Here is a 22389-nt window from a genome sequence, read left to right on the forward strand (position 1 = left end):
GGGGGGGGGGTCTGCTGAACTAAATTACAGCAGTAGTGACTATAGTAAAACACATGGACACCAGTCAGCTGGTGATGACTTTATCAATGGATAGAGACAATGAGCATACAGGTTGAATTTCTAGACATAATAGGGCTCTATTATGTATAATGCATGTCCCTGGTTTAAAATCGATGCACATTGACAGTCAAGTAACATTGACTCAATAGATTTCAGAGGTCAAAATCAGGGCAGTAAAATTGATTACCTACAGGGCTTGATTAACAGGGAAGATGGGAAATTTGATTAAATGTAGACTCATCATGTGCCTATCTATTTACTTGTTGTCCTATACCCAGTCACCCGGGCTTAGTGTCATTGTGGCCTACAGTGTAAAGGTATGAACAAAGTGTTAACACATACACATAGTCATACATGCACTCTATTGCCAGCAAGGTGTATAGAATGGCTGAAGGAAAGCCAAAACAATTCCTCTAATGTAACAGATCGTTTGATTGGCCCAGCGTCATCATTATTTCCCTTGGATTAAATCTGCTCAGTGCAAAACTCAAAACTGGGCACAAGAGGGTACTGTAACCCTGTTTATGGAGTCCTTCATCCCAAACAGTAAACCAATGTTGAAATCAGAACACATCAAGATCAGCCTTTTCAGCAAGAAAACATCAAGCATGTCTGGTAATGGCATTGCCCGTTCCTTTCATTCCTCTGGCAGCAGCATTTTGTTGCTTGGTTCTGACACCTGCTAGTCTCGGGTAGCCAGACATGGTCAACTACGATCATTGGATTCATACTTCCTACATTGTTTGGACGTTCATTCATGATTTAATCTATTCAAATCGAAGCACCAGACCAGAGTAATCCAGAGTAATCAGAGTAATCGTTTAGAATGATCATCTGAAAACAGCAGAGAATAGTCTGCACAACATGTAAGACTACATAATACTGTATGTGTATGTGTAGGCTAGAAGAGAATGGTTAGAGAACTGAATTCCACAAGATGGAGTTATTTGAAACATTTGCAAAAGAGTCAACTCTATGAATCATATGCATTTTAAGAGACATAGAGGCACCCTTCAAGTTGATGTAAATGGCAGAGAACCCGTCTTAATTTATTACAACAAAAAATATCTGACAGGAGTGGAATAACTGTTACAACATGTTTGTAATAATGGAACATGATGAATAACATTTACATCACAGGTTCTCAAATTAGTTATTTTTTATATTTGATCATTATTAAATCACTTCAATTTAATTGCACTGCAATTGTTTTGATTGATTATATTTGACTATTTTGTTGCTTACAATGAATAATTGAATGGCTGTTTGAAATACAAACTGACTCTTTATATATTTTCAGTGCTATTTTGTCTAATTTAAAGTATTTTGAATTATTACAAGGTTTTAACATTAATAAAAGGTGTCACCTATAAGCACTAAAAACGTATGTATTATATGATTCACTTAATATATTATGTGATAAATTACTATATTGTACATCACAATCATATTTAAAGTATTTAATAATTTGCTATATTGTATGTTCATGAGCAGCTGTCAAAAAGAAATACAAATATATATTTTTTAATGTAGGTTGGATATTTCAATGCAATACTTCCCTGCAAGCATTACCAAACTCAGGGTGTCTTTCAGGCCTGGAGTAACTATTTGAAATTCACAATAAATTAAACATCTACATATATCTGCACATTTCTTTTGTTAGTAATTTTTCTCACAAATCTACTTACCTATGGTATCATTTTCCTGTATTTCGCAACTATTGGGATAATGCATTTCTGAAGTGTTTACAGCATTTTTTCTTACACTGGAGAAAGGCATTGATTTCATGGCTAAGAACATGCGTAAGAACTAAGAGAGAGAACTAGGAGCTAGAACTAGGAGAGATAACTACTTGATGCCTTTTGAGGGGGAGGGCTAGCGGCTCTCTGTGTATTTTCACTATTGATCTGAATGTTTAATTTTCCTTATCAATGTCCAATACCATTGCAGGGTGTTTTCACACATTTCCTAAGCTGCTTCTTTGTCTTGTAAGGTTGTAGATTTGCGAGTGACGCTCAGCAAATGAAGGAAATGTGTTGTATGAGCTGAAAACCAAAAAATAAGGAATATTTCAATCTCTCTTGAGCAGACAGGCCTCCACTAATCACTGTGCTTATGCATTCAACCCACATTTTCATGGGACTCCCACATCAGTTGTGTTCCATGAAACCCAACCCTACCATCCATTTTGTGGACACAGGAGTCAAAGTTAAAACCAACTATGAGCTTTAATACGATCACAAAGTGGGAAGAATAGTTTGCTGGGCTTGGAGTTTTGTTGAAAACTAGTGTAAGCACATCCAACTTTCAGGTGCAGGGTGCAGTAAAGTACAGTCATGAAAAATAAATAAATACCCACACAATGTTGGACAGTCCTGTTGTTAGTTGTTGGTGGGGTTTTGAATCACAATACATGGGATAGATCCCTTTTTCAAATGTGTAGTCGAAAAATAAGCTTTAAAATAAGTTAACAAACTTTTTAAAAGATGTCTGAACATCTCATTGAACACGCTCATTGAAGGAACATTAGGTGACAATAGAGGAGAGATAAGGTGATAGTTTGGATACTCCTTGGCTTTTTGTCCAGGCACTGATTTGGTTCCTGGGTCCTTTAACTAACCTCAGTGAATGGGCTGTCAGCCCTCCAGGGGACATAAGAGATCTTTTTATTTTCGTTATGGAGAGGGACATGCAAGGACAAACATGTCCATAGCACTTCTAACTCATGTGTAAATGTTTTGTATATGTTGCTGTGGCTGTTGTACAATATATCAATATATATAATAAAAGGGAGGTCTATGTATGTCTGAGGACTCTGACACAGAAATGACAGTAGCCTAATACTGAGAATTGTGCCAATGTGATCCAACAAAACCTAATGTACAGTATTTTTTAAATATTTTCCTATACTGTAGCATACAGCTTTGTGAATCATAGACTATGGTTATAATTGAAATAGGTTTTTATTTCCCCTCAGTCTGTTGGTGAGTAGGCTACTCGTATGCTAAAGAGGAGTCCAAGCACATGTTTTCTGCAATAATGCTGATATTGTAGTTTTACTTGAGGGGACTTATCTTCCAGCAGTCTCACTTTATTTAGTGTCCTTTAATGCATGCAGCTCTTCCACTGATGATGTACAAAAATACATTCTGTGAAACTGATGAAAGAGAGAGAGTGTGAGATAGAGAGATTATAAATTGTGTCACAGTGGTGAGTATTTGGATGCAAATGCAAATCTGTATTCTTCAATATGAATAGGATCATGTCTGGCATGCATTATTAAATAAACACATGAATGCATAACCATGGTGTCCCCGTTGTAGGCTATTTTTCAATGTGTTATGAAAGGGATGCATCATGTTTACCAGGAACACAGGGAATAAATAATTTTATAACCAACTTTCGTTAACATCCAAGAGAAACAATGCTCAGTCAATGGAGGAAAATTCTCTGCAGTCTTAGGGCATTTTCACACATAGTTCTGAGCTATTGTTTGAATCAGAATGAGATAATTTGTTACACTGTATTTACGTTTTTGGGGGGTCTGGTTAGTTTCACAATGCCAAATGTCAAACGAACTAAAATGCCTTAACAAATCCACATGTTCATGCAAGTAATTTGTTTATTGGAGAAAAATGTTCACATTAAATCCATCTATGATTATCAAGGAGCATAACTTGTGTCCAAAACTTCATATTAGGCTACTTTTGCTTTGGTCTTTCAATAACATGTGGGAGGAAACAATAGCAGCTTTAAGTGCAATGTGAACAGTCAATATTCAGTAGCCTATACAGTGGTGATTTTAGCATGTCAATCTTGGTGGCGCAAACTCATTTATTTTTAGCAAAGTCATTACACTAGCAAAGCCACGACACAACACAACACTAAACAATACATTCATTCCACTATAACGGTGACAAACGGTGCCCACAAACTGGTATGGCCGACATAAAGCTGTCCCAACAGCAGAGCTTTCTTTTCAGCACCATGGAACCTTATCTGGCAGTGAAACAGTTAATTCAGCTGTATTTACTACCTTCAAAAAAAGAAATAGCTGATATGGCTGACTTGTTTAAACAAATGTGGCTTTTACTGACAATTGAGATGTACAAACTATGTCATAAAGGAACGATGAGTGGATAAGTGGATCCGTAATTTCAATTAAGACATTAATGAGCGTGCTAAGACGGACGTAGTCAATATAACTATTTGTTCAGCACATGGGCCACTAACAGCTTACTACACAACATACACTTAGTATTACTTTCTTAGCTACAGTATATATACAGTGTGTTCGGAAACTATTTAGACTACTTGACTTTTTCCACATTTTGTTACGTTACAGCAGGATTTCATCAATGATCTCTCTGTACTTTGCTCTGTTCCTCTTTCCCTTGATCCTGACTAGTCTCCCAGTCCCTGCTGCTGAAAAACATCCCCAGAGCATGATGCTGCCACCACCATGCTTCACTGTTGGGATGGTACCAGGTTTCCTCCAGACGTGACGCTTGGCATTCAGGCAAAATAGTTCAATGTTGATTTCATCAAAGCAGAGAATCTTGTTTATCATGGTCTGAGAGTCCTTTATGTGCCTTTTGGCAAACTCCAAGCGGGCTGTCATGTGCCTTTTACTGAGGAGTGGCTTCCGTCTGGCCAGTCTACCATAAAGGCCTGATTGGTGGAGTGCTGCAGAGATGGTTGTCCTTATGGAAGGTTCTCCCAGCTCCACAGAGGAACTCTGGAGCTCTGTCAGAGTGACCATCGGGTTCGTGGTCACCTGTCTGACCAAGACCCTTCTCCCCCAATTGCTCAGTTTGGCCGGGTGGCCAGCTCTAGGAAGAGTCTTGATGGTTCCAAACTTCTTCCATTTAAGAATGATGGAGGCCACTGTGTTCTTGGGGAACTTCAATGCTGTAAAAATGTTTAGGTACCCTTCCCCAGATCTGTGCCTCAACACAATCCTGTCTCTGAGCTCTGCAGACAATTCCTTCAACCTCATGGCTTGGTTTTTGCTCTGACATGCACTGTCAACTGTTGGACCTTATATGGACAGGTGTGTGCATTTCCAAATCATTTCCAATCAATTGAATTTACCACAGGTAGACTTCAATCAAGTTGTAGAAACATCTCAAGGCTGATCAATGGAGACAGGATGCACCTGAGCTCAATATCTAGTCTCAAAGCAAAGGATCTGAAAACGTATGTAAATAAGGTATTTCTGTTTTTTATCTTTAATACATATGCAAACATTTCTAAAGACCTGTTTTTGCTTTGTCAATTTAGAATAAGGCTGTAACGTAACAAAATATGGAAAAAGTCAAGGGGTCTGAATACTTTCCGAATGCATTGTATCTCGCTGGCAAATTACAGCATTTATTACATCCCGAGTGGCGCAGTGATCTAAGGCACTGCACCTGAGTGCAAGCGGTGTCCCTGCAGTCCCTGGTTTGAATCCAGGCTGACTCACATCTGACTGTGATTGGGAGTCCCATAGGGCTGCGCACAATTGGCCCAGCGTTTTCTGGGGTAGGTCGTCATTGTTTAATTAAAACCTCTTTGAGCTAGGTGGCAGTATTTTTACGTCCGATTAAAAGCGTTCCCAAAGTAAACAGCCTGTTCCTCAGGCCCAGAAGCTAGGATATGCATATAATTTGTAGATTTAGATAGAAAACACTCTAAAGTTTCTAAAACTGTTAGAATCATGTATGTGCGTATAACATAACTTATTTGGCAGGCAAAACCCTGAGGACAAACCATCCAGGAAAATAAAATGTTGAGATCACTGTGTTTTCAATTAGGTTTCTATGGGGAACTAGATTTATGAGGCACCTGGTTGCAGTTTCTATGGCTTCCACTAGATGTCAACAGTCGTTAGAAATTGGTTGATGTTTTTCCTTTGAGAAATGAAGAAGTAGCCCTTTCCTTTCTGAGTGTCAAGCCAAGTGTAATTTTTTGTTTGGTGTGCACGACCTGGAACTCGCCCCACTTTCATTTTATCCGCTATTGAACACAGTATATTCCGTCTTAAATTTTATCGATTATTTACGTTTTAAAATACCTAAAGTTGGATTAGGAAAGTTGTTTGAAATGTTTGGACCAAGTTTACAGGTAACTTATTAGATACTTTGTAGTCATGTTGGGCGAGTTGGAACCGGTTTATTTTCTGAATTAAATGCGCCAAATAAATGGACATTTTGGGGATATAACGAAGGAATTAATCGAACAAAAGGACAATTTCTGATGTTTCTGGGACTTATTGGAGTGCCAACAGAAGAAGATCTTTAAAGGTAAGGCATGAATTATATCGTTATTTCTGACTATCGTGTCGCACCTCCGTGGTTGAAAAATATTTGTTAAGCATTTGTTTGCGGGGTGCTGTCCTCAGATAATCGCATGGTTTGCTTTCGCCGTAAAGCCTTTTTGAAATCTGACATGGTGGCTGGATTAACAAGAAGTTAAGCATTATTTTTTTTGTATTACACTTGTGATTTCATGAAAGTTAAATTTAATAAGTCATTTAATTTGAATTTGGCGCTATGCCATTTCACCGGATGTTGTCAAATCGATCCCGCTAAAGGCATTTGATCCCTAAGAAGTTTTAACTGACTTGCCTAGTTAAATAAAACACTATTTTTAAAAATTACACAAATTATGCAGCAGCATATAAGACATTTTTGGACTCACCTTGTTGTGCTCACTTGAACAGGAAAGTGGTCCTTCTTGTGGGCAAATTTTTTCATAAAACTTTGTCAACAAAGTCTTGCGTTCTCTGTATGTATGGTGCTTTCAAGACATCTGGGAACTCTGAAAAAAGCAAGGTTGAATTATGACGTCAGTGATCTTCAGGTCAGAGCTCTAGAAAGAGGCCAGAGTTCCCGACTTGGAATTCCGAGTTGGATGACCATTCAAAATGTATTTTCCCAGTCTGAGCTTGTTTTTTTGTTCCCAGTTGTCTTAAACTTACTGGACTCTGAGATTTCTCAGTTCTAAGTTTCCAGTTGTTTTGAACGTGGCAGAAGTCATGTTGGATTGACAGCATGGCCAATGTATTCAACCTTTTCTGGCCCATGGTGTTGCATGTGAATGTTTTTCCTTTTAAGTTTGGAAAAGAGACACCTTAAAACCAGACTTGGACCACACACCCTCTCCACCGAATAGCAGGGGAAGCAAAATAGTGATTGCTTTGCAACGCTTGCAGTTAGCCACTGATTCCTTCCAAACCACTCATTGTTGAATTTGCTATTTCCAACTTGTTGTGTAATGTTTATGTCCAATGCCCGATGAGCACCGACACGTTTCATCTGTAATTTCTCTTCATTATTTATCTTCATATGACAAGGATTAAAAAGGATTTGCCAGTAGATTGTCGACGTGATTCATAAGGACGACTGCTTGTCTAGCTAAGATTTTGAAAGTATGTTGTTGACATGATCAGTCCAATCAAAGCTACAGTAGACTTGATTTGACGTCATTTTATTATTTTTTTTTTTACTTTTTTATTTCACCTTTATTTAACCAGGTAGGCAAGTTGAGAACACGTTCTCATTTACAATTGCGACCTGGCCAAGATAAAGCAAAGCAGTTCGACACATACAACAACACATGGAGTAAAACAAACATACAGTCAATAATACAGTAGAAAAATAAGTCTATATACAATGTGAGCAAGTGAGGTGAGATAAGCGAGGTGAAGGCAAAAAAAAGGCCATGGTGGCGAAGTAAATACAATATAGCAAGTAAAACACTGGAATGGTTGATTTGCAGTGGAAGAATGTGCAAAGTCGAGATAGAAATAATGGTGTGCAAAGGAGCAAAATAAATAAATAAATACAGTAGGGAAAGAGGTAGTTGTTTGGGCTAAATTATAGATGGGCTATGTACAGGTGCAGTAATCTATGAGCTGCTCTGACAGCTGGTGCTTAAAGCTAGTGAGGGAGATGAGTGTTTCCAGTTTCAGAGATTTTTGTAGTTTGTTCCAGTCATTGGCAGCAGAGAACCGGAAGGAGAGGCGGACAAAGGAAGAATTGGTTTTGGGGGTGACCAGAGAGATATACCTGCTGGAGCGCGTGCTACAGGTGGGTGCTGCTATGGTGACCGGCGAGCTGAGATAAGGGGGGACTTTACCTAGCAGGGTCTTGTAGATGACCTGGAGCCAGTGGGTTTGGCAACGAGTATGAAGCGAGGGCCAGCCAACGAGAGTGTACAGGTCGCAGTGGTGGGTAGTATATGGGGCTTTGGTGACAAAACGGATGGCACTGTGATAGACTGCATCCAATTTATTGAGTAGGGTATTGGAGGCTATTTTGTAAATGACATCACCGAAGTCGAGGATTGGTAGGATGGTCAGTTTTACAAGGGTATGTTTGGCAGCATGAGTGAAGGATGCTTTGTTGCGGAATAGGAAGCCAATTCTAGATTTAACTTTGGTTTGGAGATGTTTGATGTGAGTCTGGAAGGAGAGTTTACAGTCTAACCAGACACCTAGGTATTTGTAGTTGTCCACATATTCTAAGTCAGAGCCGTCCAGAGTAGTGATGTTGGACAGGCGGGCAGGTGCAGGCAGCGATCGGTTGAAGAGCATGCATTTAGTTTTACTTGTATTAAAGAGCAATTGGAGGCCACGGAAGGAGAGTTGTATGGCATTGAAGCTCGCCTGGAGGGTTGTTAACACAGTGTCCAAAGAAGGGCCAGAAGTATACAGACTGGTGTCGTCTGCGTAGAGGTGGATCAGAGACTCACCAGCAGCAAGAGCGACATCATTGATGTATACAGAAAAGACAGTCGGTCCAAGACTTGAACCCTGTGGCACCCCCATAGAGACTGCCAACGGCTGCACAGTATTGTGCAGGGTAGGATAGATATAGGTCTATATCAGTTTGGGTCAAGAGTGTCCCCCCCTTTGAAGAGGGGGATGACCGCAGCTGCTTTCCAATCTTTGGGAATCTCAGACGACACAAAAGAGAGGTTGAACAGGCTAGTAATAGGGGTGTAAACAGTTTCAGCAGATCATTTTAGAAAGAAAGGGTCCAGATTATCTAGCCCGGCTGATTTGTAGGGGTCCAGATTTTGCAGCACTTTCAGAACATCAGCTGATTGGATTTGGGAGAAGGAGAAATGGGGAAGGCTTGGGCGAGTAGCTGTGGGGGGTGCAGTGCTGTTGACCGGGGTAGGGGTAGCCAGGTGGAAAGTATGGCCAGCCGTAGAAAAATTCTCAATTATAGTGGATTTGTCGGTGGTGACAGTGTTTCCTATCTTCAGTGCAGTGGGCAGCTGGGAGGAGATGTTCTTATTCTCCATGGACTTTACAGTGTCCCAGAACTTTTTTGAGTTTGTGTTGCAGGAAGCAAATTTCTGCTTGAAAAAGCTAGCTTTGGCTTTTCTAACTGTCTGTGTATATTAGTTTCTAGCTTCCCTGAAAAGTTGCATATCACGGGGGCTGTTCGATGCTAATGCAGAACGCCATAGGATGTTTTTGTGTTGGTTAAGGGCAGTCAGGTCTGGAGAGAACCAAGGGCTATATCTGTTGATGGTTTTAAATTTATTGAATTGGGCATGCTTATTTAAGATGGTGAGGAAGGCATTTGAAAAAAATATCCAGGCATCCTCTACTGATGGGATGAGATCAATATCCTTCCAGGATACCCCGGCCAGGTCGATTAGAAAGGCCTGCTCGCTGAAGTGTTTCAAGGAGCGTTTGACAGTGATGAGTGGAGGTTTGACCGCTGACCCATTACGGATGCAGGCAATGAGACAGTGATCTCTGAGATCCTGGTTGAAGACAGCAGAGGTGTATTTAGAGGGCACGTTGGTCAGGATGATATCTATGAGGGTGCCCGTGTTTACGGCTTTGGGGTGGTACCTGGTAGGTTCATTGATAATCTGTGTGAGATTGAGGGCATCAAGCTTAGATTGTACGATGGCTGGGGTGTTAAGCATGTTCCAGTTTAGGTCGCCTAGCAGCACGAGCTCTGAAGATAGATGGGGGGCAATCAGTTCACATATGGTGTCCAGAGCACAGCTGGGGGTAGAGGGTGGTCTATAGCAGGCGGCAACGGTGAGAGACTTGTTTTTAGAGAGGTGGATTTTTAAAAGTAGAAGTTCAAATTGTTTGGGAACAGACCTGGATAGTAGGACAGAACTCTGTAGGCTATCTTTGCAGTAGATTGCAACACCGCCCCCTTTGGCCGTTCTATCTTGTCTGAAAACATTGTAGTCAGGGATGAAAATGTCAGAATGTTTGGTGGTCTTCCTAAGCCAGGATTCAGACACGGCTAAAACATCCGGGTTGGCAGAGTGTGCTAAAGCAGTGAATAAAACAAACTTAGGGAGGAGGCTTCTAATGTTAACATGCATGAAACCAAGGCTATTACGGTTACAGAAGTCATCAAAAGAGAGCGCCTGGGGAATAGGAGTGGAGCTAGGCACTGCAGGGCCTGGATTCACCTCTACATCACCAGAGGAACAGAGGAGGAGTAGGATAAGGGTAAGGCTAAAAGCTATGAGAATTGGTCGTCTAGAACGTCTAGAACAGAGAGTAAAATGAGGTTTCTGGGGGCGATAATATAGCTTCAAGGAATAATGTACAGACAAAGGTATGGTAGGATGTGAATACAGTGGAGGCAAACCTAGGCATTGAGTGATGAAGAGAGAGACACTGTCTCTAGAAACATCATTGAAACCAGGTGATGTCATCGCATGTGTGGGTGGTGGAACTGAAAGGTTGGATAAGGTATAGTGAGCAGGGCTAGAGGCTCTACAGTGAAACAAGCCAATAAACACTAACCAGAACAGCAATGGACAAGACATATTGACATTAAGGAGAGGCATGCCCAGTCGAGTGATCATAAGGGTCCAGCGAGTAGAGGTTGGCTGGGGTCACGGCGATTCAGACAGCTAGCCGGGCTATCGGTAGCAAGCTAGCATAGGATGGAGGTCTGTTTTAGCCACCTCATGTGTTTCCGTCGGTAGATCAATCCAATTGGCAAAATAGATATAGTTATAGTGACCCAAGAAAAATTGTCCGATAGACTTATTCAGATAGCAGCCGATAAGACAGCTAACGATTAGCGGGCCCCAGATGAGCGTTCAGGTAACGTCGCGACGGAGGTGCCAGTTGGATAACTCCCTCGGGCAGACAACGTCGGTAGTCAGTCGTGAAGGCCTGGCGGGGTTCCGCATTGGCAGTAAAACGGGTCCGGATTGGTGATTGTAGCCCAGGAGTGGCTGATGGAACTCTTCAGCTTGCTAGCTCCGGAATAATTGATGCTTATTCCGGGATCGACGCAAGCCAGTAGCCACACGGGTAGGAGCTAGCTAGCTGCGAAATCAAGGTGTAAATGTCCAGAGCTTGCGGTTGAAATCCGGGGATATGGAGAAAAATAGGTCCGGTATGCTCTGGTCCGAGTCGCGTTGTACAAAAGTGGTGATAGATCATCGAGGTAAAGGAATAGCTGATGACCACAAACCGTGGTTAGCTGAAATACCAACGTTAGCCAGTAAACTGGCTAGCTTCAGGTTAGCTTCTGGCTAGCTTCTGGTTAGCTTCTGGCTAACTTCTATTGTGGATTTTCAGATTTGAGGTAAATAATATTTTTTTTTTGTAATTGGTAAGGTGGATTGCAGGAAAGCGTTTTGAAGTTGAGTTTTTGGAAAGAAAAATATATAAAAGATATGCGAAGAAAGGTGTAAATATATATATATACGGGACACGACAAGACGAGGACAAAAGGACGTCTGACTGCTAGGCCATCTTGCAATTATTTATGGCCAATGACCTTGAGCCTTCTTGGATGGGCACTTCTAATGTAAATCTATGGTAGCACCCAAGGGGGCTTGAATTTTCTAGCTCTCCTTGTAGATTTTGTGGTGATGTAGTGTCCCCATGAGTGACAGAACACTGAGCCAATCACGGCGCAACTAGAGAAGATTACCAACCCCTAAGCTCTGTAATTTCCGATGGCTGCCCTTCCACCACAGAAAGCACTGAGCTAGGCTAAATTTTGCTGCATTTTGAAGCTGCCTTACTCAAGAAAGCAAAAAAGAGACTGTTTGTATGTGGCTTTATTAACTCAATGTTTTTTTTTTTTTTTTTTTTTTTACATTGTTTGCAAACTGATATGTAACACGTATTAATGCCAAAATAACATGCAAAACAAGCAACAAACATAAAATAAAATATATACAGTGCATTCGGAAAGTGTCCAGACCCCGTGACTTTTTCAACATTTTGTTACATTACAGCCTAATTCTAAAATTGATTAAATTGTTTTTTCCCTCATCAATCTAGACACAATAAATGCCCCATAATGATAAAGCCAAAACTGTTTTTTTTTTCATTGTTGTAAATTTCTAATAAATAAAAAACTGAAATATCACATTTACATAAGTATTCAGACCCTTTACTCAGTACTTTGTTGAAGAACCGTTGGCAGGGAGGATCTGCAGAGAAGAATAGGAGAAACTCTCCAAATACAGGTGTGTCAAGCTTGTAGCGTCAGCCTCGAGTCTTCTTGGGGATGACGCTACAGGCTTGACACACCTGTATTTGGAGAGTTTCTCCTATTCTTCTCTGCAGATCCTCTCAAGCTCTGTATGGGGAGCGTTGCTTCACAGCTATTTTCAGGTCTCTCCAGAGATGTTCGATCCGGTTCAAGTCCAGGCTCTGGCTGGGCCACTCAAGGACATTCAGAGACTTGTCCCGAAGCCACTCCTGTGTTGTCTTGGCTGTGTGTGTAGGGTCGTTGTCCTGTTGGAAGGTGAACCTTCGCCCCAGTCTGAGGTCCTGAGCGCTCTGGAGCAGGTTTTCTTCAAGGATATCTCTGTACTGTGCTCCGTTCATCTTTCCCTCGATCCTGACTAGTCTCCTAGTCCCTGCCACTGAAAAGATCCCCACAACATGATGCTGCCACCCCCATGCTTCACTGTAGGGATGGTGCCATGTTTCCTCCAGACGTGAAGCTTGGCATTCAGGCCAAAGAGTTACATTTTGATTTCATCAGACCAGAGAATCTTGTTTCTCATGGTCTGAGAATCTTTAGGTGCCTTTTGGCAAACTCCAAGTGGAGTGCTATAGAGATGGTTGTCCTTCTGGAATGTGCTCCCATCTCCACAGAGGAATTCTGGAGCTTTGTCAGTGACCATCGGGTTCTTGGTCACCTCCCTGACCAAGGCCCTTCTCCCCTGATTGCTCAGTTTGGCCGGGCGGCCAGCTCTAGGAAGAATCTTGGTGGTTCCAAACTACTTCCATTTAAGATTGATGGAGGCCACTGTGTTCTTGGGGACCTTCAATTCTGCAGACATTTTTTGGTACCCTTTCCCAGATCTGTGCCTCGACACAATCCTGTCTCCGAGCTATGCGGACAATTCCTTCAACCTCATGGCTTGGTTTGTCCAGATCGTGTTGACATGAACGAGAGGACCAAGGCGCAACATGATTTGGATACATCTTCTTTTTAATAACGACGAAGATGAACACGACACACTATTACAACACTAACGAAAAACAACAAACGATCGTGAAAACTTCAAACGTAAGTGCACACACAAACTACTTACGTTGAACTATACATATACACAAACAATGACCCACAAACAGCTAAAGCCTATGGCAGCCTTAAATATGGCTCCCAATTAGAGACAACCGAAATCAGCTGTCTCTAATTGAGAACCCATTCCGGCCACCATAGACTTTCCTAGAACTACACCCAACATAGACACAGCTAGACACATACACTCAACACCAAACCATAAACTACACCAAACACCCCCTCTACCATATAATACCCCACACATACCCCATGTCACACCCTGACCTAACTAAAATAATAAATAAAACAAATAATACTAAGGCCAGGGCGTGACATGGTTTTTGCTCTGACATGCACTGTCAACTGTGGGACCTTATATAGACAGGCATGTGCCTTTCCAAACCATGTCCAATCAATTGAATTTACCACAGCCACAGGTGTACTCCAATCAAGTTGTAGAAACAAGGATGATCGATGGAAACAAGATGCACCTGAGCTCAATTTTGAGTCTCATAGCAAAGGGTATAAATACTTATGTAAATAAGGTTTTTCTGTTTTTTACTTGTTATAAATTTGCAAACATTTCTAAAAACCTGTTTTTGCTTCGTCATTATGGGGTATTGTGTGTCGATTGCTGAGGATTTGTTTTTATTTAATACATTTTATAATAAGGCTGTAATGTAACAAAATGTGGAAAAAGTCAAGGAGTCTGAATACTTTCCGAATGCACAGTACATAGCTAAATAGGTTGGGCTCCAAATACTGAATGACAGGTCGCCACTGTGCCTATATCCCCGGTATAGCCCCCGTCTCCCCTAATCTGCATCAGATAATGAGCTCTTACTGTAAATGAAATGCTTATCACAGAATGTTTCAGAGATATCAAGTTACAGCCTGGCAAAATATGGTACTGCACAGTCAACCAACCAAGCAACAATACTGAGAGCCTCTGGTTCTTTTCCTGTGTTTGGTCTGGACTGGGTTCTCACCTGCAGCAAACCGCACCATGGTAGCCTACGAATGGAATCAGACCGAGATCACCCTAAACCGTAAACCGTGATGCATTGTTTAGTGCGCTCCGGAGTGCAGATAGTGTTCATACCAGTTCAAGCAGATGCTGACTGCGGGTTCAGTGAACGGACCACATCCACACACATCGATCATTCAACGAGTTCTCAAAGTAAAGGGGACTTTCACACCAAATTGTTTTGGTGCAGTTTTTCCGAACTATGGTGAGTTTACCCCCTTTGGACTGGTGTGAATACTCTATCCACACTTGGGAGCGCACTAAATACGCACCATGGTTCGCTCAAAAAGTGTGATCTCGGTCCAATTCAATTCGAACAACAGCTGCAGTTTAGAACGCAGTCTGGACCAAACACAGAAAAAGAACGCTAGTCGCGCATTATTATTGGTTGTTTGACTGCGAGCATTTGATGAAATCCATGCAGCATCATAACTTGAAATCTCTGAAACATTCTGTGATTAAGTAGAAGGGCATTTTTGAGCGCATGTTATGCAGATTAGGGAAAAGGGATAAGGCTACTGAATATAGCCTATTAATGTAGCAGTTAGAGCGGCTATTGCGCTCTTTCCTGGCGCATGCTGTTGGAAGACCAAAGCGAAAGCAATATGAAGATTGGGAGACACAAGTGATGCTTTATGATAATCAAAAATGGATTTAAGGTGAGTATTTTTGCCCAAAAACAAATGACTTGCATGGAAACATGTTTTTGTTTGGGCATTTTAGTTCGTTTGACATTTGGCAACGTGAAACCAATTTAAAAACAAAATTAAAAATATACAATGTAACAAATTGCCGAACACTGATACAAACTATAGCTCAAAACAGTATGAAATCGCTCTGGATAAGAGCGTCTGATAAATTACTAAAATGTAAGAATTGTGTGAAAACGCATTACTATATGTTTGTTTGGAACATAGGCTATCTGGGACAACTACTATAGATTGCAGATAGGCCTATATGAAAACAAAGATGCATACCAATAGAGGGAAATAGTAATGGCGTCTTTTTGTAGGCGCTAACTCTGCCATGGTTCGTTGAACAAAGCCTACGAGGAAAATCAATTGCGTTTTTGTAGGGGGTTTTGATAATCGACGAAAATAAGGTATGTGGTAAACACAGGAGGCTTATGAGATCTTATACGTTTTGTTAAATGAGACAATATTACATTTACATTACATTTAAGTCATTTAGCAACTAACGTCACTTTTTGTGAATTTTGAATAATTTATGTAATGATAAAAAACACAAAGGCTTCAATTCATTAAGGTCATGTTAACTGACTGCTATTATCTCGTACAACAAAAACGTATAAGATCTCCTACTAAGACCGTATTTTCGGTGTTTAGCCTATTTCATAACTCTATTATTTCCCCATTAATCTTCCTATAACGATGACTGAACGAACCAGATACGTTTTTTTTCTGGGTATTAGGACTACAAACTGGGGAGCTCTATAGCTGTAGCCTAATCTTCGAGGAACTTGTCCCTCTTAACTGCTATGGCGCACGAGTTCATACTCAGTTCACGGAAGAGAACATTCTGTTCTACAGTCGCACGTGGACACACACAGGGAGGCGGTGTTGGTTAGAATAACATGTTAGAAGAGCGTACCAACGTGATATAGTGTCGGTAAGGAGTGTAGCGGCAATAACACATCCAATGACGTGTCTATGGGCAGTGGAGAATTCCAGTGCAGACTGTAGATTCAGGCAATAGCCTATGGTCACGACGTCTTCCTACACTCGTATAGCTTATATCCTGTTAGCCTAGTAAGGCCACCAGACATGGGTGTGTTGGGGGGGGGGGGCTATAGAATAATTTAATTATAATATTAGGCTAGGTCCTAGGCATAGTCTAACCGGGTTGGGGTAGAATGGAATAAGCCACAAGCCTAATTAAACCAGGCACGTGGATATCAAGGTGGGGACTGTAGCAACATATTCTCTCTCCTGACAAGTGGCAACACGTTTATTTTTTCTTCGAACTATGTCCTGGTGAGCTCGGAGAAAGGGGTTTACATTTGGAGAGGTTCTTGTTACAAGCAGCCTCATTGGCTGATTTCTCCTACCTCTCAGGACCTGGACTTCAGGCTATGTATGCATTTGCAGATGGGTATGCCATAGTTGTAACAGAGAAATGTATTATCAGAAACTCAAATAGATCGACATTGTTTTAAATTAGTGAGTTCCCTTGAGAGTAAAATGACAGACCACTGAAACATCATGAAGACACACTGTGGTTATAATAGGCTATGCAAGGTTAGTAGATTCACATGGAGCCTATAGCTTGTGTTGGTAAATCAAATTAAAATATAATGATTATTAGGCTATACACTGAGTGAACAAAACATTAGGTACATCTTCCTAATATTGAATTGCACCCACCTCCTTTTGCTATAAGGGATCATAGCTTTCAACTGGTCAGTCTCATGGAAAGAGAATGTGTTCCAAATGTTTTGTACACTCAAGTGTATAACCCTGAGCTAAGAAAATAACCCCAAAAGTTCAAAGTAGGCTACAGTTAGGGATTTGGGAAGCTGTTCAATAGTATTTTAGTGAACTTAAACAACACCTAGTGACCTCGTCAAGAGGTTCGGGCCTCTTGGTGTAACAGTTAAGGTGTTGGCTTGACAGTAGCTGGACCAATCAAGTCCTGATTGGGGCTACACCTCGAATTCGCTACAGTATTTATAATTCTTGATATTTTCCCATTGATTCTTGAAGAATGTAATCCATAAATGCCTCACGAGTTTAGCACAAAACAGGGTCAGAACTATATCGACGTCATGGATCTAGTCAGTCCTTGCATCTTGAGCGCTGGACATTCCCAAATAAATTTCACTTTTTAATTGTCATGTGAGGCTATAGGCTACGCTGGAGAGAAACACACTTCAATTTAAGGGGGGAAAATAATCGTTTTTCTCAAAGAGACGTGTTCTGTGCTGAAGAAATGTGTTACGGAAATGAGCTAGAGGAATTGTGTTGCAATGCGCCTTGCCTTAACCCTTGAAAAAGAACACTCGCGCTGTCTGGTCAGCAATGATGTGTGGCATGACAGAAACAACCCCCCTTTTCATATTGTTCATCAAGTGATTGGCCGACCATCCCTTCCATCAATGAATATGAACGAGCTATTCCAAGTAGTGTATACAAAAAATACGTCACCTCTACTCGTAGCCAATTGCAGCCCTGTTTTATTATGACACCCTGGGATTCCGCGAATTTGTTTCTTGGAGTTGGGAACAGCTTCATGCTGTAAAATAGGACAAGTTGACGCATTTGCGGGGAGAGAAAGAAGACAGTAGAACCTACAACACTATTCCAGGACCGTATTTATTATTTACAGGCTACAGAGGAGTAAATCAAACATCAAGATAATTATCTAGTTAGTAGCCTAGTTACCAAAGAGCGTTTATTTGATCCGTTTCTGTAAAATAGTATTATTTAGAGACACAAAGACGACATGTGGAACTGAAAACCACATGTTTCCTGAAATCCCTGTGGTGTGAAGATCACCCACCTGATAAATTACAAGGAGAGTCAATTTATCAAAGGCGAAAATATCAGCATCCGTTTAGGGAACATATTTTTGTCACCGGTGAAATAAATAAAGGCTTCGGCAATGTCGGAGGTTGATCTCGCTGCTGAGTGTTTAGTCTCCATCGCTAACCGCCGGCCACCGGAGGACCGCTGTCCCGATGCCAAACCGAAAGAAGACATGTCGAAAGAGAACCAAGAAAACAGGACTTTGTTAATGGTGGCGATGATTTTGCTCGACCTGAACAAATGTAACCAGATAACACGCAGTGAGACATGCGGTGGGGGTAGTAGATGTCTGGGCCAAAGTGATGCCAACAGCATGGTTAACGGATCCCTGTGTGGTCACAGGGTGAGCGGGGACACTGCAAGGGCGCAACATACCTCGACAGAAAAGCAGTTACGGAACAAGAAGGCTGTGATTGTGCATGTGTCCTCAGAGAAGAGACATTGTTGCCCGTTCAGCGGCTGTGGGAAGATGTATGGCAAGTCTTCCCACCTTAAAGCCCACCTTAGAGTGCACACTGGTAAGTGTTGTAAAGGTTAGGCTACATACAGAAGTAAACTAGATAGTCTATACTGGTATATAGCCTAGCTCTGTATGCCCACACTGGCCCATTATTGAGAACATAACTTTGACCAGTCTGTTTTTCAGTAGAACATTGCAAAATGATATGTCTCTCATAGTTTGTATGAAAGACAATTCGATTTAGTGTATTCTAGAATCTAGATAACCATCGTGCCTACGCTTTGTAGTATGTGTGCGTGTTGTACATAACAAAAAATTATACATGAACTGTCTTCCTGTGTGTTTTGAATGCGGAGATGTGTGTGCGCAAGGGGCGGCGTGATTCTTGTTGACACCATAGAGGCCTCTAGTGACCAAAAGGCAGTATTAGCATTGGCAGCGCCATTGAGGGCTTCCACCACTTTAACCAACTGGGTGGGACTTCCGACTTCATTGGCTGAGCCTTCCGGATGACCCTGTTGGAGTCATGTCCAACCAGGTCATCAGGAGGGATCAGCCAATCATGAAGAACAAAATGTACTACTTCAAAATGGAGATTGCCTCAATGGAGCTGTGCATGTTGTCACAGATGCTATAATGGCACAGATACAAAGATGAGTCCTCAATCTCTCACTATGGTTGACACAAACTGTTGAGCAAGAAATGAGAACAGTGTGCATAGTAGTACAGAAACTGACTTCCTAGACATGTAGATATGGCACATAGAGTGGAGGTGTTATAATACCCATAAAACCTAGTGGTTTTGGGACTTGCAGGGACTTGTAGTCTTGCATGTCTACTTTGATGCTAATTAGCATTTTTGAATATGACAGTAAATAGAGCTGAATATATTGATTAAAGTCACCTTGTCCTAGAGAGAGTTACACGGTTATCAAAATTTAACGTCGGGATAAGCCAACACGAAACACAGCCCTTATTTTAAGTGTTTCTAAAATCCCCTATGGGAAAGATGAATGGTGGGAAAACGATTGGAACCATGTTTGACTGCTAGGTTTTATGGGTATTATGACTCATACTGTGGTACTCTATTCAAACTTCTACTAGGCTATATAGGTCTTGTTCACGTGCTAGTCAGAATTAGGAAACTCTTGAGATTTACGACTTGCTAATTGGTTGTAGTTCTACACGTGCCGCATTCAACCAGTTACAAGTCGGGAATTTCAGAGTTCCGACTAGATTGTGAAAGCGTCATTATAGACGGGTTGGTCGACAACGTCACAAAAATGATGCGCGCTCATGGATGTGTCCGGAATGCGTGCGTTATGATTGTGAATGGTCGGATAGCTAGCAACAATGACAAGAATCTTTCGTGCGGAATCGTAGGTGGCTCGTTTCAGCTCTTTGTATCTTGTTATTGATACCATGCCTTGTTTTGAGGTGTTTTGACTGTTTTAATGTTGATGCCAATGTGTCTCAATTCGCTAGCTAGCATTTAATTTGTACATTTAATTTATTTTCATATTAATATAAATTGTATTTGTCACATGCGCCGAATACAACAACATTACCTTGAAATGCTTACTTGCAGAGTTTTTTTTAAAGTAAGTAAGAAAAATGTGCTAAATAAACTAAAGGAACAATAGTAACACAATAACGAGGATATATACAAGGGGTACCAGTACCGAGTCAATGTGCAGAGGTACAGTTTAGTTGAGGTAATTGCGGTAATATGTACATGTAGGTAAGGGTAAAGTGACTATACATGGATAATACCAACAACTGTAGCAATGTATTAGAGGCAACAGGTACTCATTGTTCAAATGTATTTATGTTTTCAATAAACATTTGGAGAAGAAATATAGTTTACATGTTGTCAACGGTCTAAGTAAACCCTGTCTGTTTTTCCCCATTGTTGCGCACACGTTAGTTTTGTTGCTAATCAACCAACTTGTCTATAGCCCACCATTTCAACCAAGTGTTAAGAACCTGTTACCTAGGTTTAATGTTTAGCCTGGATATATTATTGTAATAAACCCACTCAAGCCAACGTATTGTCCTTGGTAACCATGCAACACCCCTTCCTCTTACATCACATATTTCACTACACTCATATTTTTGTTTCTAGACAGGATACCTGGTCATGGAGGAATTCAACACTTGAATGAATTAGGCCTATTTGTAGTACACATGTTATTGATCAGTCGGTATAATAATGAGCATGTAGAATCCCCTTAAGATAATTTTACACAAATCTTATAATGTTCCTGACATATCATTTCGTATAAATGTTGATACATAGAGAACATATTATTGTTATATAGCCTTGTTATAAGAATTCAATATTATAACAGCTCTAAGTGCTTAATGGTAAGTGATGTCTCAAAACCTGTAGAATGGAATGTTAGCCAATTTGATTTATTATGAAAAATGTTGACCTTCATTCTGTCATTGAGAACTCAGAATGACTCCACTTATTCCCTCTTCCTTCTCTTTGTCCTCTTGGTGGCTATGGTTCTCCAGGTGAGAGGCCATTCCAGTGTACCTGGCCAGACTGCACTAAGAGGTTTTCGCGTTCAGACGAGTTGACACGCCACTACCGAACACATACGGGGGAGAAGCGCTTCACCTGCCCGCTATGTGACAAGTGTTTCATGAGGAGTGATCATCTGACCAAACACGCCCGCCGCCACGCAGACTTTCACCCCAGCATGCTTAAGGGCCCCACAGTCAGAAGAAGCCGCTCCTCCGCCTCCTTCTCCTCCTGCGACTCTGGAGACCAGAGCCCTACTGAGGTGTGAGACACACACGCACAACCAAAATACACTAGAGGGAGGTGGAAGTAGGCTAGTTACTTTATTTACCCAATAACAAACACACACTTTTTTTGTGCAAAATGTTATATCTACTGTGGGCCCAGTGCCCAATTGAACATGACCCGGTTTGTTTTCTGTTTGGTAATAACTGGTCTCTAGTGACCCCTAGTGGTGTGAGCAATATTATCACAAATGAGAAAAGCGGTTTTAATCGTAGAGCCATTCACCTTTTTTGCATAATATTTAATTTCCTCTTTCTACAAGGAATACTGTACATTAAGTACATCAAGTAGCAATGTAATAATATATGTGAAGTATGTCATTTTTTTATTTTGACATTTATTTTGTTTTTACACTACCAGACAATGAGAGGCCTTATGTATTAATGTGCTCCATAATGTAATAGTATAAATCACCTTGGTAGTTGTGTGTGTGTGCTAGTAGCTGATAATGAATTGCCTAAATTATGGTTATGTTATAACACAAAGCTGTGCAGTGAAATGTGTACCAAGTCACAGACGGGTTACTCGTACAACTGAGATAGTTTCAGTTGGCATTTTGACACCTATCCAAATAGAATGTAAAATGGTGTGTTGCAGCTTAGATCACTATTACAACATTTGCAGTATTGCTCTTTTTTTTTTTTTTTTTTTTACTTTGTACATTATTTTTATATTTGTATAGGGGATTGTGTAATACTTTGTGCCTTTCAGATTGAATTCATGCTCAGCATTCTTGGATGTTTTGAAGTTGTTCTAGTTTTCTGAATGCCTGAAGCTCCATCTGCCAACATGTGGATAACTAATTTATGATAGTATTGCTCACTGTAAATACCTGTGTAGTTAATTCTTAGATATTTTTAACATTAAAACAATTCTTTGTACATCAGTATGATCTATGTGAGGTTGCATAATTTTATAGGGAGCCAAGATGGTGTCATCATTTTGTAGGCCAAATT

The 22389-nt window shown here is 40.9% G+C and overlaps 1 protein-coding gene across 1 annotated transcript; it reads left to right on the forward strand.

Moving 5' to 3' along the window:
* The first annotated feature begins 17226 nt into the window (after positions 1 to 17226).
* Positions 17227 to 22319, forward strand: klf9 (Kruppel like factor 9). Its single transcript, XM_055919076.1, has 2 exons — positions 17227 to 18676; positions 21139 to 22319. The coding sequence occupies exons 1-2, from the start codon at positions 18235 to 18237 to the stop codon at positions 21414 to 21416; spliced, it is 720 nt and encodes a 239-aa protein (XP_055775051.1). The 5' UTR covers positions 17227 to 18234; the 3' UTR covers positions 21417 to 22319.
* Positions 22320 to 22389: the final 70 nt, after the last annotated feature.

This window comes from Salvelinus fontinalis, chromosome 4 (assembly GCF_029448725.1).
Source record: "Salvelinus fontinalis isolate EN_2023a chromosome 4, ASM2944872v1, whole genome shotgun sequence".
NCBI classification, from domain to species: domain Eukaryota; kingdom Metazoa; phylum Chordata; class Actinopteri; order Salmoniformes; family Salmonidae; genus Salvelinus; species Salvelinus fontinalis.